At 44.5% G+C, this 17,144-nt stretch overlaps 1 protein-coding gene across 1 annotated transcript in view; it reads left to right on the forward strand.

The window, feature by feature from the left end:
- Nucleotides 1-17,144, forward strand: part of TSNAXIP1 (translin associated factor X interacting protein 1) — a 29,100-nt gene that overhangs the window by 9,920 nt on the left and 2,036 nt on the right. Inside the window, exons 6-15 of the mRNA XM_026113222.2 lie at nt 1,797-1,993; nt 4,587-4,722; nt 5,568-5,737; nt 7,196-7,355; nt 7,648-7,778; nt 9,438-9,566; nt 11,128-11,289; nt 12,328-12,437; nt 13,175-13,298; nt 14,086-14,192. Of these exons, the coding sequence (XP_025969007.1) occupies nt 1,797-1,993; nt 4,587-4,722; nt 5,568-5,737; nt 7,196-7,355; nt 7,648-7,778; nt 9,438-9,566; nt 11,128-11,289; nt 12,328-12,437; nt 13,175-13,298; nt 14,086-14,192 (1,426 nt within the window). The remainder of the gene's footprint in view (nt 1-1,796; nt 1,994-4,586; nt 4,723-5,567; nt 5,738-7,195; nt 7,356-7,647; nt 7,779-9,437; nt 9,567-11,127; nt 11,290-12,327; nt 12,438-13,174; nt 13,299-14,085; nt 14,193-17,144) is intronic.

Raw genomic sequence — 17,144 nt, forward strand, 5'->3', positions numbered from 1 at the left:
CTGTGTATTTAGCTGCACTTGATCATTTTGGCAGAACAAAGTTTGGGAGTAGCTAGCATAGGCACCGTTGAGCATGCAAACCAGACAAGGCAGCACCCTGCAATGGGAGCAGTGATGTGCAGTCAGCACTGGGTGCTTACAACTGTTTGTCTTCTGCCAGAATTAGACATACAACTGCAAGCGTAGCTCTTGGGTAGCAAGCTTGTGCTAAGTCAGCACTGGGGCTTTATAGCATTGGTTCTGAAGTAAATCCACATGAATGTGAAGATATTGCACAGAATTTGGAAAATAACACTGTGGAAAAGAGAGCCATCCAGTCCCTACAGCTGTTAAGCTGATCTGAGATACAGGTTATGTTGCTGGGAGCTCCTTTAAGACAAAGCTCAGGATAGATCTTCACTTCACAGTGATGTTATCCACAACTGAGTGCATTTCTTGAATAAAATACTTAGGTTGCTATGTCCTGTGTTGCTATGTGGGGCTTCACACTCTCTCCTTTGTGGTGCTAATACTTCTAGGTACATCCAGCAATTCTGTATATGCAGTGAGCTGCACCACAGCCTGAATTCTTTCCAAGTGGGAGAATGGCTGTCCTTTCATGGTGTGGAGAGAGTTATGAGAGGTCATCAGAGAGCCAGTGTTCTCAAATGGCGCTGGCCAGTGTCCACACTACGAAGTAATCACTTTGGCAGTCAACTAGTTGTGCTCAGTCTATAACTTTTCACACTAGACAGCTGCAATTAAAAACAGTATTACACTTAAATAGGTTTGCTCGTGCTCAAGATTCAGTTATGGAAACACTTAAATTACACCTCAAAACAAATTTGTTGAAGTTTTAACATGGTGTTCTAAGCCCGCCTTGCGCAACCAAACAGCAGAGTGGCAGAATCCATATGCTAATGTTCTAATCTTTGCCATATCTGGGGGAGCTGTCCCAGTGCAAATATCACAGTGAAAGAGTTTTGCAAAACCTTTGGTACAGTTACAACGTAGGAAGGAAATTCACACCCAAGTATAAAGAGAACAGTAGTTCCTGTTCTTATATCACTGTGTGAGTTTTAAGTTCTGAAGCGCAAAATCCATTGCATAATGTTTGTACATAAATACCAAGTTTTATTGAGAAGGAAAAAAACCCTAAATCAGATTGTTCAGTATCCACCAGCATTTCCATGTTTCTGTTCAGAAGAGGGAGTAGATGCATTATTCAGCAATCAAAATTCTTGATGCAGCCTTATTTGAATCACACTGTTTCCTGTCTTTGATCATTTTATTTTCTTGGTGGAATTCTATCTAGTTATATAAACAAGCCTCCACACCAAGAAAATAGTATCCAGTGAAATCCTATCATGCAACTATAGCTAGGATTCTCGACCCAAGTCAAGTACAGTCAGTCTCCTCAGATAAGTATCTTTAAGAAAAACTTTAAGTCAAAGGGGAAATAGCTGAGAGTGAAAAGCACAAATTACAGTAGAGAAAGCCAAGAAGAGCGCTTGAGTTCTTTACTAGATGCATTGAAGAGAAAAGCAAGAGGAGCATAAATAGCATGAGCTAAGATCAAAAGTCCTTACATATTAATCCTTCGTACACGTTCGTACGCGTGGCTGGATAGACAACAGAATATAATCCCTGAAGATGCAGCTCCGACTCCTTAGGCACTCACCAGGACAAGTAGTAAAAGCTCCATGCTCACTCCTCCTTCCAACCAACACTGTTTTGGGGTTGAATATCCAACAGCTCTGCTGAATAAGATTCAGGTTTGATCATTCATTTTGAGAACCTACCTCTGCTTTCTTTAGCTCATCAGAAGGAGATGATCCGTGCCCTAGAGCCCCTGAAGGCTATGGTCACAACTGTGTCTGAGGAGTACACCCAGCAGATACTAGCACTTCAGGAAAAGGAGAGAGTTGAAATAAATATGTTAAAGCAAGAGAAACAGCATTTGTTAAAGTTCATTGACAGCATGAAGGAAGAGAAGAGTTCTCTTGAGATTCAGGTAAATTGGACTATGATGAGTCAAACACTTCCTGATTTCACTTAGGTGCATCATATTACATATGATATCATATACATCTGATCTCTCAATTCCTGGTCTTTCATCCTCTGGTGCCAGTAGGAGTTTTTGAGCTGGCTCCAAACATCTGGCATGCTAAGCTTGGCATGGTATTGATGCTGGATCTCAGCCAACTCTAGAGAATATCCCATTCCTTTGGAATAGCCTATAGTGCTGTTGTCAGAATTTTTCACTTGCATCTGTTGTCCCATCTGACTCTTGCAAAGTCACATTTGAAATGGGGAGGAAAGAAATATCTTTCTGGTAATAATGCTGGATTTTTTTAATAGCTGATGCCGTAAGTTGCTGAGAGCAGAATTTCAGTGAATGTTGAGGGAGATAATACATTAGCAGAAGCTCAATGAGATAGTCTCCGAGAAATGCAATTGACCATATGGCTCCACAGTTATCATAGGAGTTCTTACTTTCACTCCACTCACTCCTTTGTTTTTAAGTTCTTACCTAAAAGCGAATGTACTCTTACACAACATTGTACCCTTCCACATCTTTAAATCTGTATCATTCACTTTACTGCAGGTGGAGCTGTGTTATATCTATAGGCAAGACTAGTTCAGTCTTTCCAGTTTGAATTTTCGGTTTGTACAGTTCTCAAACAACTTCAGCTACTCAGGCTGAAATGTTGCTACTATTAGGGAGCAACAAGAACAGTGCAGCCTTATGAAGTAGAACAAGCCAAGAGCTGAGAGTAACTGCAGCACAGTCTCACAGCACCCAAGCAAGTACTGATGACCATGTCCTGGGCTATGGGCAGAGGGTGTGCAGGTGGAGGAGGAGATGAGGCTGCTCAGGACAATTAAGGACAATTAGTACTCTCAGAGCCCTGACAGCTACTGTAGCTAATTCAGAAGTATCACGGAAATGCTGGTTGGATGGAACACCTGGAATGTCCAGCCCAACCTCCCACATGAAGCAGTACTGTCACCTACAGGTGACCTGCTTCAAGTCAGCCATGAGCTCATCTGGCTGAGTTTTGAAATCCTCTAAGGATGGTGATCCTCCACCTGCCTGGCCAGCCCATCCCAGAGTTGTGCCACCCTCCTGGTGAAAAATGCTTATACATCCTGAGCACCAGGAAGAGACAGAGAGTCCTTGTCTCACACAGCAATTTTGCCATAGTCACAGGTGTGATAACAGCATAAGGAATCTTACCTGAACTTATCTTCATCTACTGGTTTAGTTACCTTATAGTGGTAAAGGTGAAGAACAAGCTTCAGCACAGACTGTATAGGCTCCTTATTCATACAGCTAGCACTTGTTGAACCTTAGAGGTTTTGATTTCACTAGCTAGTTCAAAGTGCTCATAAATATACTTTCGATTTGCAGTCCTAGATGTACACTCAGTTTCTCCTCTTGTTGGTATTCAGAGGCCTTCCTGCTGCATGCAACCACACAGAACCTTCTCTTATAAGCAAGAAATTAGAATTATCCCTATTTAAGCACTGGGCAACTGAGAAGTTGTGCAAAGTTTTGTTTTCCTTAACTGAGAATAGAGCCTAGAAGCCAAATTTTAGCCTGGGCTATTTAAATTTTGTAATCTGGGAGCTGAAGGAGGTTGGGAGGAATAATTCTGCTAAAAGTAGTATTCCATTTTTGAGGCAGCATTCAAATATTCTATCTGTGGCACAGTTAGATATTCAAATATTCCTTGGAAGGATCCATCCAAGCTGCTGACTTGTTTGTTGGTGGCAGTGCTATGATGGTCTAAAGACATAGGCAAAACAGCATTGCTCCAGACAGCTTGTATCTTTATGAGACAAACACATTTTTCATATTCCATAAGAAAATAACAAGAATTCTCTGAGGTAACAGTTGTCTTCTGAGCAATAAGAAAAAGAATATCTTGATTCATTCCCTATACAGCAGATGAGGCAGGCATCAGCAGTGGCAGGATGTGATCAGCAGTGGCAGGATGTGATCGTGTAATGAAAAGCACAACGTGGGAATGAACTAAGGTTTTACACATAATCCCACTTTTTAGAGTTGCAGATTTCTGTTTGTTTTACTTTGCCACTAAATAATTTAAAATACAATTAAAATTTAAAGTTACAACAAATATTGAAAAATACAGCACAAAGACAATCCTGTGTTGCTATCCAAGATAATTCTCTGTCACCAGTTCCAGTGGAGTAAAGTGGTAAGAAAAGCAGCTTTTTTTCTCCTGTGTCACCAACAACAGGGCGGAATATGTTGCTGGAAGGTTTTCTAGATACGAGCTTACAACAGAGAAATGGTGAAACTCAGGACTGTATATAATTAACTCTCCAGAAGACTAAACACTCAAATGGAGCTCCCTTCCGCACACTCACTCCTGAGTTTGAACGCTTCTGTCATATTCCCATCCAGCCCGTCCTTTTCTAGTGTTTTCTCTTGCCCACTCTCCTGCTCCAGCGCTTTCCGCTTTGTTTCCCTTATACCATTCTCCACTCTCCAGTTTCTGCTCTAGCCTCATCAGGCTAGTCCAAGAGTTCCCGCTGATGCTGTGCCCCTGATCAGTTCAAGCCTCTGTTTCCTGCAGGTGGAGCATCTGCAAAAGAGCTTGGCTGAGGAGTACGTTCGCTATCTCAATGAGTACCATGCCCGCAAACTGCTTCTAGCAAACATGAATGAAATGCACAATGAACAGTTGGGCCTGACACTTCACCAAGTCCAAGGTAGAGAAAGTGGATCTCTGAAGGAACCCATCCTGCCCAAAGACCCAGATAAAGACCTATGTGTGCAGCATTGCAGGAAGAAAATAAGAATATCTCTGACATATCTTCAGAGATGCTTTGAATCTTAAAAGAAATTAGACAAATTCATGGACAAAAAGTGGCTAAATATTTTCTAAAGGGAATAGGCAGGAATGTTCCTACTAATAGTCTGGTCTGATTCAGTAAGTCATTGCTTGTATTTGTGTACTCCCTTGCTTAGCCCAACAGCTAAGTTGAAGACAGGAGCTGCCTAATGTGAAGGCTTCTCGCATTTTTTGACCCCAGTGCCAGCTGCCAGCTGTCAGCACTTGAGAGTCTTACCCAACCACAGCCAGTAGTTTTGTGCCTGTCCATAAGGATGGACAATCTACTGAGATTCAGGTGTCACAAATATCTGCATTTAAGGAATTTAATGGCGTTTGTGGCATGTGGGTTACTCGTGGTCGTGGAGAACCTTTCAGTAAATAGCCCCTCTTGATCCACAGTCTGGATTCAGGCACCCACCGTGCTTCTGCTCTGCACTTACTGGCTATAGCCATTGCATCCACGTAAGGGCTCCCCCCTCCTTTGCTCCTTTCCATTAATCAAAACAAAGATTGGGTCTTTGAAGATGTATGTGTGCATGAGAGAGGAGGCAATGGGTGTGAATGTGCTACTGCAATATAATTCAAGACGTGCAGTGTGCCTGTTTAGCTCCTGCAGTCACTTTCTAGGTTATATGGTCTAAAAGAGCTCAATAAATGGTTTAGAAAACTACATATGTAATTTTACTGTCATGACCTTTCATCAATGGCTGTTGTTTAAAGATGTCAAGAGTGAAGATGTGGTGAAGTTAACTTTGGCATTAAAGATAGCTCGGCAGGACCTCACAAAAGCCCAGGTGGAACTAAACAGAATGATAGCAGACTATGGAGATGTTGTGCCCAGGAGAGATTTTGAATCACTGGAGAAAAAATATTCTGATTTACTTCAGAAGGTGAGCATGAGCTCCTAATTTTAATGCTATACCACATAAATACAAATGTAATGTGATGCTTCAGTATTCAGATTGGGATAAGGACTCAGTAAACCCAGAACTCCCATATTGGCATTTCTTTGTTCCTTTTTACATGAAAGAAATGAAAAGCCACTGTGTGGAGTCTTCTAAACTCCAGAAGTTCCCAAATTTTTGGAATCGCAGACTACCTGAACACTCAAAATTAGTATACCATCACAAATACTTATCATCAGTTTTAATTGAATTAACACCACACAAGCAAGGTCATTGGCCCACAAACCACCAACACCCCACAAATTACAGCTTGGGAATTACTGTTCTAAGGCATCATATACATAATTCAATGAACCACGTGCATCTCACATACATCACACAGTTTTCTCCAAACCATGGCTAACTGAAAACAGCATTGAGCTGGGCTACTAGTGCATATCTACCTATATGGGCTTTTTGCCTTTTCCAGTAATATTAAATGGCTTCTTTAGCCAACCAGCAACTCCAGGTTCATCAACCAGCACAGGCTTAGAGGGACGATGGATGCATTTTCCTACTGTGATAAAACTGGACTAGGTTCCCTATGTTGTATCTGTTTGCTGCCTTTTCAGAATAAACATTTGATGCCTGGCTTACGCTGGAGATGCACAGGAACAATGGCATGTCACATGCAGGACAGCAAAGGGATATCTCACACCGGCAGCTAGGATGGGGTCTGATTCCAACCTGCCCAGCAGTGGCAGAGCAGCGGCAGCCACATGACCTGATCTCTAGGAGGGGGATGAGAAAGAGAACACATTGAATCCCATCACATAGTGCACAATTGTGATGGAAGCGACCCTCCAGTGCAGCAAAAAAGTACCATGTGTCTTTGTGCTTCAGAAAGATTGTAGTGGTTTGTTTAAGATAGATACATTCAGGTCATCGGCAGCTCCGTTCTAGCCCTAACCATTAGCCAAACTTTAATCCAGTGTGCATGTCCCTACATCATGGCATATAGATGCAAGCACAGTCCTCAAATCCCAGATTAGAGCTGTGTTTACCCCTGGATCATGATGTACCTTTGTGCTGGTAGCCAAGATAAATCATATGAAAAAGAAACACTTTCTAAGTAAAGAACAGTCAATCTGAAGGGGATGAGTATAAAAATTGCTAGAAACCTATGTTTCTCCAGCTACTTCCTATTGGGTTAAGATCTGTTTTTTAAACACAAAAACAGATGTAAAAGTGTCATTGACATGTTTTATCAGAAGTTTTTGTAAATGGTGACAGTAAAAATTAATAAATAATTTATTTTTTCTTCCCATCTAAAAGCAATTAGCCGGGGACAGGTCTCTATAAGTCCTTGGACTACACTGACTGCTCACCTGAGCTGTCTGACAACAGAAAAATTCTATGTTACTGTAATGAGTTTATTATCATCCTGCTTTCTGCATGCATTAGATGAAGACCCAGCAGAAAGATTTTGATCAGCTCCATAAGGAATATGACATGCTGCTGGAAATCCACAGAGAGACTGCAGAAGAGCGAGACAATGCCTTCATTGAACTCCAAGAAGTTCAGCGCGGTTGCACACCCCGGCCAAACTGGGCAAAGTGTTCAGGTGCCACCTTTCTTTAACAGTGATCTGCTTGGGACACCTCATCTTTAAACACTCCTCTGTTGTGCCTTTCTTACCTGGAACATCCCATTTCCTCCCAGGCTTTTGGTGAAGAAGTGGTCTGTGAGAGATAGGAGCTTTCAGGGTATACTGTTTCACCTTATACATCTTAGGAGATGAACTACATGTCTAGAGATCTGCATTTGTTGTAAAGCTCCTAATGAATTCACACAAAACCACTATGCATGGGCATGTTCTCTTTGTCTAGCAGCTCAGTGTCTTTCTGCTGTTACAGAAGTGATTCCTGGTGGAGGTGACCGGTGGAGCTCTCTGGCTGAGGGGAAAACCAGTGATCAACTAGTGGATATGCTTCTGGAAGAAATAGGAACAGGAGTACTGAAAGAGAGAGAGGTCTTCCTTGGATGGGTATGTGCAAGCTCTCTTCTCTGCTCATTTTCATTAAGATTAATTGGTAATAAATCCCCTTTAGCAGGGTGGGAGAATGTGTTGCTTCATGGCTGGACTTGGTGTCTTCAGTGTTCACATTCCCATCACTATAATCAATGAAAGCTTTAAGCTAGGGAAGCTCAAGTGCTATAGAAGAGCAGAAACTGAGAATGAGCGTACCTGAAGATACAGCTGAAGCAGCCTTACTTCACAGTGATATTACACGAGTCATCAGACATGCAAGTAACACTAGTAGGCTAGAGTCCCTTACTAATGCTTCACGATATGGCAGTCATTTTAACACCTTGCTGCTGCTGAAGGATCTGGTCCTTCTCCCCCTGCTCCCAACCATGTTGTCTCTGCTACACATGGTTCTGGCTCTGCTGCCAGGGAAGTAGACTCTACTTGCTGATCTGGCAAAGCAGTATTCATTTTTTCCTGAGTTAGTTCCTGCTTAGAGTAAGTAGCAAGAGTACACAGTAGGGAATGACTCCTTTTGATGGCATCAGGGAGTTAATTCAGCTCTTGCTGCCCCGTTGCATTCCACCTCAGCATGCATGAGGATCAGGAAATGATGCAGGAACCAGGAAATGTTTCAAGGGTTCTTCACATGATACCAAACATAACTGAATCCAAACTTTTTTTCTCATGGATGAAGTAGCATTTCCTTGCTCCTTCCAAGCTCTCTTCCTCAGTCTTTTCGGAAGCTTAAACTGTTTGCTCTGCCATTACTGGAAGATCTTCTGAAGGACTATCTTCCTTCTTCCATTTTTGCTGGGCAGAGCCTCACCCACAGTCCCATTTTGTCTAAGGACAAGGTCTATCAGATCACTGCCACTGAGAGAAGGACCTGCCCCCTTCCCCTCCACAGCTAGAGTTCCAGCCCATCCTCACACCTCCTCCAGTGCTCCTCTGATCACCAGTACATCTATTCAACCCATCGGGCAAAAAAGAAAACACTTCTGTTTTTCTGTATTTCCTGGAGCTGTAGCAAGCTGAGTTGGCTCATGGAGGGCAGAGTTGGGGGGAACAGGGCTTTTCATCTCGGCAACAGCAAGCCAAGCAGTAGCATGTGTTCAGGTTATGCTTTAGCTTGCAGGACTTGCATCAGAACTGGTCAATGCACTAAAACAAGCTCCATCTTCCCACGCTTCAGTAGAGATCCTGGCACAGACCTCAAATGTTGCTATGTTTGGCTTCCAGCAGATTAGATTCATTGTACATACCCCTCATCTGAAAGAGCTCCGTGTTGTAATGTACAACACAAGAGGGCTTTAAGCTTAGCTCCACTGTAATAAAAATGTTCTTGACTGCAGATATATTACACTAGTGACCAAAAATACTAACAGCTGCCTGGACACAACAGGACACAACCAAAATGACGGAAGGTTTGAGTAGTGTTACTGTGGGGCATGGGCAATGTGATAAAGTGGGCCCCAACTTAAGCAGGTCCACCCTGGAGCAGTTGAGACACACTGCAGAGATGTTAGCAGATGTCTGTCTCATAGTGCTGGGAATGAGACCGACACAAAAGACCATTTCAATGGCTTTAGCTGGTAAGAACATGGCTTTGGTATTGCATCGCTGCCAGCGAGGTGAATGCCTTATCTATATCTCTGCTTCTTTTTCGTTACTTAGGGCAAAGGTGACAACGTTCCTGTGTACCTGAGGTACGAAGGTGAAATCAAGAATAAAAAGCTGAGTAAGAAGGATGTGGTGACTATCCTAAAGGATGTCTGGAGAGAGAAAAATGCACTAGAACAGCAGGTTTGTCCTATTTTCCTTTTCTGCAAACAGCATTTGCTATGACAGTTAGCCCAGATGGAATAGTTTGGGAGATAGGGTCTCACCCATGTCCCGCCTAGTGCTTCGCCTGGATTCAGCCACATTAAACATTATAAGAATAAATGGCCTGTGCTGGCAATAACCCTGTGCCTGCCACAGCTCTTCAGGGAATTGATTCATGAATTACAACAGCACCACATGGATAGCCAGAGTAGCTCCATCCCAGTTCTAAGGGGTTTCTTCTCCAGCAATAGCTGAGGGTTTATGGAGTAGCTGCTGCCCAGACACAACTGCAACATGGGAGGCATTCAGGAAACCAGTGTTAGTGCTGGTTTCTTTGATGCACAAGGCTGTAAACTGCAGCGGTCCAACAGCTGTTGCAAGAGCAGTGGAGCTGTCCCTGAAGAAAGCTCCACAAATCAGGGAGGAAGGAAGCAGTACAGTCACCCTGAGCTAAATCAGCTGTGCTTATGACTCTAAGTCCTTAGCTACACCTGACTGCTGCTATTCTGGGCTGTGATGGTGCTCTGTAGACCAGAACACCACCGTGACTATGCAGGTCTCTGCTCTTAAGTAAGAGAAAACTTGGTGACATCTGTGCAGCCAAAGCATATCCAGAGTTTCTTGCTGGATTGATTTTAACCAAGGTCAGGTTCCCTGCACAGTCAACTATTAAGCTCCATAGCATTTGTGCCAATGCAAGAGAGGAATAGGTGGCATGCAGGAGAAATGAGTGGCCAGGGATAGAAAAATCACTTAGATTGATAAAGGAATTAGTGTAAAAGTACTTGGCCTTGTTACCAAAAAAACAGGTTTCCCCTTCTTTGCCCAGGGTGGGTTGGGAGTGAGAACTGGAGGCCAAAGGGTGTGTGTGTTCTCTGCCAAGGCAGACATTATGGGTTGCTCATCTGGGCAGATACAAGACTCAGCAACAGAAGAAAAGTGGCCATTTAACTTTTCCCATGTTGGAGATAAGTATATCATCTCCCCAGATCTTTGGCAAACCTATTTCCTGTGCCTCAGTCATATGAGAGCAACCTTCAGAGAGGCAGCATTATGTTACAGATTTCTTCTTTTGAGCTAGGAGCTTAAAAACATCTCTGAGATCACCTGTAAACACCTTAATATTTTCTATGGCAGCTGTCTTTTTACTTTTAGCTCAGTTTTCTGGGGAAATAAGGTTGATGCACTCACTGTTCAGCTCTAATTTTCACCAATAACTGCTTCCCATTCGAACCCATTTGAACCCATGAGCTCAAATCAGCTAAATCTGACTGGGGGTAGGGCCTCAAAGGTAGCAAGTTCATATAAATTTCACAAAAAGAGGCAGGAGAAGAGCAAGTTTGTCAGTGGTCTCAGCAACAGAAGAGCTTCAGCATGAACTTACCTGTTTTTAGATTGTTGAGAATAAATATGCAGTCAGTGCTAGCACTGTGTTAGCAGAGATCCCAGTAAGACACACATCCATTTGAAAACGGCTGGAATCAGACTGGCAGATTATGGGAGTTACTGCTTATGGGAGTTACTCACTTGTCGCCCACAGACAGGGAAGCGATCCAGTCTTCCTGAATTCTTTCTCAGCTACCTCCAGAAGAAGTATGGAGATGCTGCTGCCATGGAATGGTCTTACACCATTTATGAGAACATGCGACTCTATCAATCAAACCACGTCATGAGTTCATTCTACGACATACTCACTGGGAAGGTAGGCAGCCCCAATGCCCAACCCACGGCCGCACTTCTGCCCAGACATCTCTCTTGTGACAGACAGAAGGCAGGGGAAGTGTTCCTCTGCAAAGTAGCTCCACCTCCTGTTCCCACACCCTGGAACCTGCACTCTCTGGTGAGAATAGAAGTAAACACGGAGACGTACTGGAGACAAGAATCATGTACATGCAAGACATGGCCGGGCTATTGCTGCTTCCGATAGAGCTCCTAGAAGACCGCATTTCTTTGAGATACTTTCACCACATCATACCTGCCCTCTCCAGTGAGAAGTTTCTGTTTGCAATGCTTATATACATGCCTGTTTTTCTCAGTAGGTCTTTCCTTAAACCACTCATGATTTGTCCTTATGCAGTCTATGGGAAGATCAAGACACTCTCTCTGAAATGCAGCGTTGTGCAGGCCCTGGCAGCCTCATTCCCTACCTCTCAGTTCTTTTGGTGCTGGAGAGCTCTAGCTTGCCACATCTCTCCATCATGCAGACATGTAGCCCTGGGTTCTCTTCTGGTGCTGCAGCTGCTTCTCCCATCATGTGGAAACCTTATACTGGCCCTACTTATATCTTGCTTGAAGGCGGAATAGTGACAGGGATACCATGAAGCCATCAGGCAGAGGGGCTGCCATCATTCTGGGGGACCCATCATTCTGGGGGACCCAGAGCCATCAGGCAGAGGGGCTGCCATCTGAGGGTTTAAGAGCTCGTCCCTGGGGCAAGCCTCTGCCCCAGGCCCCTGACACATCCGCAAAGCCGTTCTAGCCATCTGCCTCAGAGCTCCTGTGTGTAATGGCACATGACCTGCTTTGGAACAAGTTTTTCAACAAGAAACTATTGCAAACAGCTGCCCTGCAAGCCACTGTGTTGCTTGCTTCATTATTTGTAAATAACTACAAGCAGCCCAGGTAAAAGTTGATGTAGAAGGGAGCACAGTCCTTTTGCGTTTTTGCTGCCCTCCTGAGGGTAGTCCAAGGGATAACAGATGGGGTGTTTACTGACCTGCGAGCCTTCCCTGTTTCACAGGTAGGGGAAGAACAGTACCATGGCCAGAATCAGCTGATTTCCAATCTGCAAAAGGAGCTGGCTGCCTGTGATAGCTTGAACACCGGATCCCTGACCAGCGAGCAGTTCAGGCAAGAGGCCAACTGTTGCCCACTGAGCTCTGCCCATTTGTGGCACATATTGGATATTTTGATATGCTGAGTCTGTCTTCCTTGCTCACCTGCCAGCACAGCCAGGGGAGCATTCTCTCTCTCTTTCAGATTAAATTCCTGTGAGGACAGCCATACATAACTGGCTCCTCTAACTGAGGAGACAGGGGACCCCCATGCAGTGCTCCCATGAGCTCCTATGATAGGATATAAAGCATTTTTGTGAATTCTGCTACAGATGCAAGATTTGTCAATCTTCTTCCAGTTAATCAGCTGTACTTTCATGTGTGATACTCAGTGGTAGCTAAATACAGCATTTTGGGGGCCATGGTGCAGAAGAGATGGAGCCATTTCCAGCCCTTCAGCTGGAAACACATCACTGGTACAGACATGCTAGCCAATTTGGTCAAGGCTGCCAGGCAATCAATACTCACAGTTGCAATGAGATTTTTCCCAAATGGTTCAGCATCCAACTTGCACCTGAGGCCTGAGCTCTGGTGAAAACTTTTCCTCTGTTTCAGTATTTGGTGGGTGCATGCACTTCTTGAAATGCTTTTCCCCATGAAAGCAATGACTTTTTGAAGATTTGGCCCTTGAAATACAGGCACACATGTGTGATCTCTGATAGCCTAATACATTGCCAGCCATACCGGCATGCATTACTTGTGCATACTGTAAGAGCATACATACCTATGTCTGTGCTGCCTGTCTCCATACAGCATGGCTGTGAGGGAAGTTTTTCCCCTGAAAAGGACTGATTCAATCCAAGAACTAATTGATGCAAGCAGATACAAGCTAGACAGTGCTGAAGACCTCATCAACTACAGATCCTTATTCAGTGAAGTAAGTTGTTATTTCTTAAATTTCCCTTTTGATTCAGGCAGTAAGCAAATAGATTCCAAGCTTATCAGATTAACATATCTGCAGCCCCCCCCCCCCCCCCCCCCCCACACACACACACAGGCTCTAACACTGGAAGGGCATCTGCAGACAATGGCAATGCAAACTTGTTCCTTTTCGGTGACAGGAAAAGTTTTTCCATATTCCTTCTCTTTATTTGCACTTTATACTTGGAAAAAAATATCCCAAGTATCTCTCCAAAGGTGAAAGACTTGCATGGTCTATTGATGCATTTGCACTTTATTTTTGCTGCTATATTTCAGCACCTTGACTCCAAATTTGGAATCAAAGTTAAACAAATATCTACCCTGTCCTAGCATTATCACTAAACTGATTTATTTAGAAGGGTTAGGGAAGCATGGCTGCTGTATGAGTGACAATGCAGCAGTGGCAACTGGCGGTTGTGGTGGTTTACCCTCTTCCTCCTCTGTGGACATGGGAGGTGATGCTTTCCACTGCTCTGGGACAGGCAGTGTTTGGCGAAACTCTGCTGAAGTGAGCTGTGTATTCAGTGCTGTGGCCAAAGGAGCAATGCACTTTATTTTACAGAACTTTTGAAGGGAATTTCTTTCTAGGGGAAGGCAGAGAGGATGTTCTCCCCCAGTCCAAGGCAGCAAGAGACTCCATTTCTAGGATAGCTGAGTTATTTGAATATATGTTGGGGAATGGCTCCTACCCAAATTGGGTGGAACATGAGATTCAGAGCTAATGTGCCTGTAATTACTTTCAGGATGAGGAGGGGAATGCTGAACCTTTCATTGCAATGATTAGGAACCAGTATGTAAGCGAGAAGCAGGAGTATCTGAGAGAGCTGAAGAGCAAGCTGGGAGATTTGATGTAAGTATGAAAGAAAAAGGGCTGAGCCCCATTACCCAAAAGCTGACTCAAAGGACTTATAATCCACAGACAATCTGTACAAGCACGTGCAAGCAGCAGGATCACACTGGACCTTCTGCTCAGTCAAAATACTTTTCAGGAGTTGAGCCTTCCCCTGTTTTAGTAGCTAACTGACATTCCAAGCTTTCCTCAGCCTAGCTCAGTCCTTTAGGGCCTGCTCCAAGTCTCTGTGAGGGACATTACTTGCTCAGGCAGCAGGGACAGCTGGAGGTTATTGTAACTCGTCCACAGTGCTGGAAAGATGCACCAGACTCGCACAGACCTGCTGCGTCACATCTCCTTCAGTGGCCTCTGACAGCCCCACCATCCAGAGACTAGGCTCCCCCTTGGGAGACCCCTAGATCTGAGGGGCTGCAGCTATTACCACAGTGCATATATATTCTGTTATTTTACTAGCCTGAATAAGGAGATAGATAGCCTCTAATGTAACCCAAACGCCTCACTTTCCCAGGTAGGCAACTAACACACTTAGGCCTCTGCTTCGCTGCTCACTGGCAGGATACACCAACCCAGCAGGAGAATAGGTCCTTGAGAGCATTGGTAGTGAGAGACTCAAGAACATCAGCAGTAAACTCCTGCTGCCCCAGATGTACCTGGTGGTAGTGATGGAGGCCTTCTCAGTGGCTTGCTTTGATTTCCTTAAGACAATGTAGCTCTGGGATAGAGCTGAGAAGTCACACAGTGATCATGCTTCCCACGCTGACCCTCAACCACACAGCAGGGAGTGTGGGAGTTGCACTCATCAGCATGGGCACCTAGAACTGTCCAGAGTTGCACCCAGCACAGTCACAGGCCAAATTGTATTTTGGAGCTCTTACTATTGTTTTCTATTCAAAGAAGTGCAGTAGCACAAGCTATTTTAAGACCCTACCTTCAACATCTTAAACTTTGTGAAAATACATTTTGGGGATGATTTCCCAGGGTGATGGCGGGGGGACCCTACATCACATGTCTGCCAATGATGATGATTTCCGGAATATTTCAGCCAGAGCATTGTTAGTCATACCAAAAAAACCCTAAAGCAAAAGATGTAATCCATGTTACATTTTTGCAGCTTCCTTTAGAAACTCTCCTGACTATAGCTAAAATCATTTGTCTGTTTTGGTATACTTCTTACCATCTCTCCTTCTAAAGAAATCTACTGAAAAAATCAGAGCTCTCAAATCCTTAGGGACCGTGGTCTAGATCCTCAGATTAATCTCAATTTTAAACTCTGGTGCTTGTAGTAAACACTGATGCTAAGGACTTGGGCCTTAGACTTTTACTGAGAAACTGCGTATTTTCTCTTCACTGCTCATGTTCCAGCTCAGGGGTGGGTTGTGCTTTTCTCCCTGTCATCCTTCCAACCTTGCCGTGTGCATGCACTGGACCCGGACTTGGGTTGCTCCTGTGCCTGCAGGGACCCCAAAGAGATGCCCAAGCAGTGCAGAGGATGAGTCCCCTCAGAGCAACACTAGCATGGAGGGAGGCAAGAAAGGAGTAGGATGAAGATCCTGGAAGCTGTCAGGAGTCTGCAATTAGGGGTTAAGCATCTAAGGCTGACTTGGGCATACTGCTGAAGACAGAGCTGAGCAAGAGGAACAGTGGGCAGAGACAGCGAGGCTGACCTAAGAACCAGGGAAGCAGAGGGAAACTGGCAAGAGAGGGTAGATGGGCCCAATACCTTCAGACCAGGCAAGAAGCCTGTGGAAAGGCAGTAGGCTGAGGCCCCAGCAGAGGCCAAGAACAGAGATGCAGGTGCACTGGGAACCAGTACGGAAGGGGAGCAAAAGGGTGGAAAGAGCAAGCAATGCTGGGACTGCCTGGGCAAGCAGAAGCATTTGAGGACATAGGCTGGATGTGCTGACTAGAAGCCAGTGATGACTGCAAAAACAGACTGGGGAGAGCAGTGGGGAGTCAGGGGCGGGGGGGCAAAAGAGCATTTACTGAGAAGTGGGAATGGCAGTGCAAGACCAGGCCTGGGGAAGTCCAAACACGAGCTGGGGTGCAGAAGGGTGAGTAGGACTTGCTGAGGAAGCCAAGATCAGGGTGAGAAAACTAGCAAGCAGAGAGTGAACAGGCTCACTGAGCTGAGCTGGAGAAGAGGAGCCCAAGGCAAAGGAGAGTCAGGGCAGAGAGAGCCTGTAAGGGACATGGCAGGCAGTGAGTAGAGAAGCGTGGCTGTACTAATAGCCCCCGCCAGTATCTGAAGTCTCACATCTCACCATTCCTTGACTCTCCAAACCATCAGTAAAATCCTCCAAGTCCAGAGACTGTGTCCTAGCCACCCCTACTGTCACGCCACATTAATTACCCTGTTCACCCAAGCAGCAAAAGCTTATGTGCTGCCTCTAAAGATTAAACAGTGATCCAAAGCAGGTAAGCCTGTGACCTTGTAGATTGAGAGTCTGGTCTCCAGGTTTTACTGCAGTGGGAGTGTGTTATCCTAAATATCTACACATAAACTTCACTAAAGAAAAGTATTAAGGTTGCTAAGTCAAGTATTCACAAGACTTCATTTCAGTCACTGCACAGAACAGAATTGGTTCTGGGGACCAGAGAGAGTGAACAGTACTGAGGACTTCAGGTTTAGAGGTGAATAGACAGATAATTCCACCTTAAAACAAGATGCAGCTACTGCACAGAAAAGAAGTCTTGTGCCAGGTACTGAGCAATGAGGATAACACTGCAGATGGGCTAGATGCCCATGAAGCAAGTATTGTCCAATGTGGGCACGGAACTAACAGGGGAAAAAATAGTTATGTAATGAAGGATATCATAATGCACAACAGAGTCAAATAAGGATTTCCCAGGTTATCTCACATTTCATAGCTTCTGTTCACTTTGAAATCTGAGTGCTTAACAGATTTTATTACATGCATATTTAAAAAACCAAAGGAATACTAGTGCAGG

This window comes from Dromaius novaehollandiae, chromosome 13 (assembly GCF_036370855.1).
Source record: "Dromaius novaehollandiae isolate bDroNov1 chromosome 13, bDroNov1.hap1, whole genome shotgun sequence".
NCBI classification, from domain to species: domain Eukaryota; kingdom Metazoa; phylum Chordata; class Aves; order Casuariiformes; family Dromaiidae; genus Dromaius; species Dromaius novaehollandiae.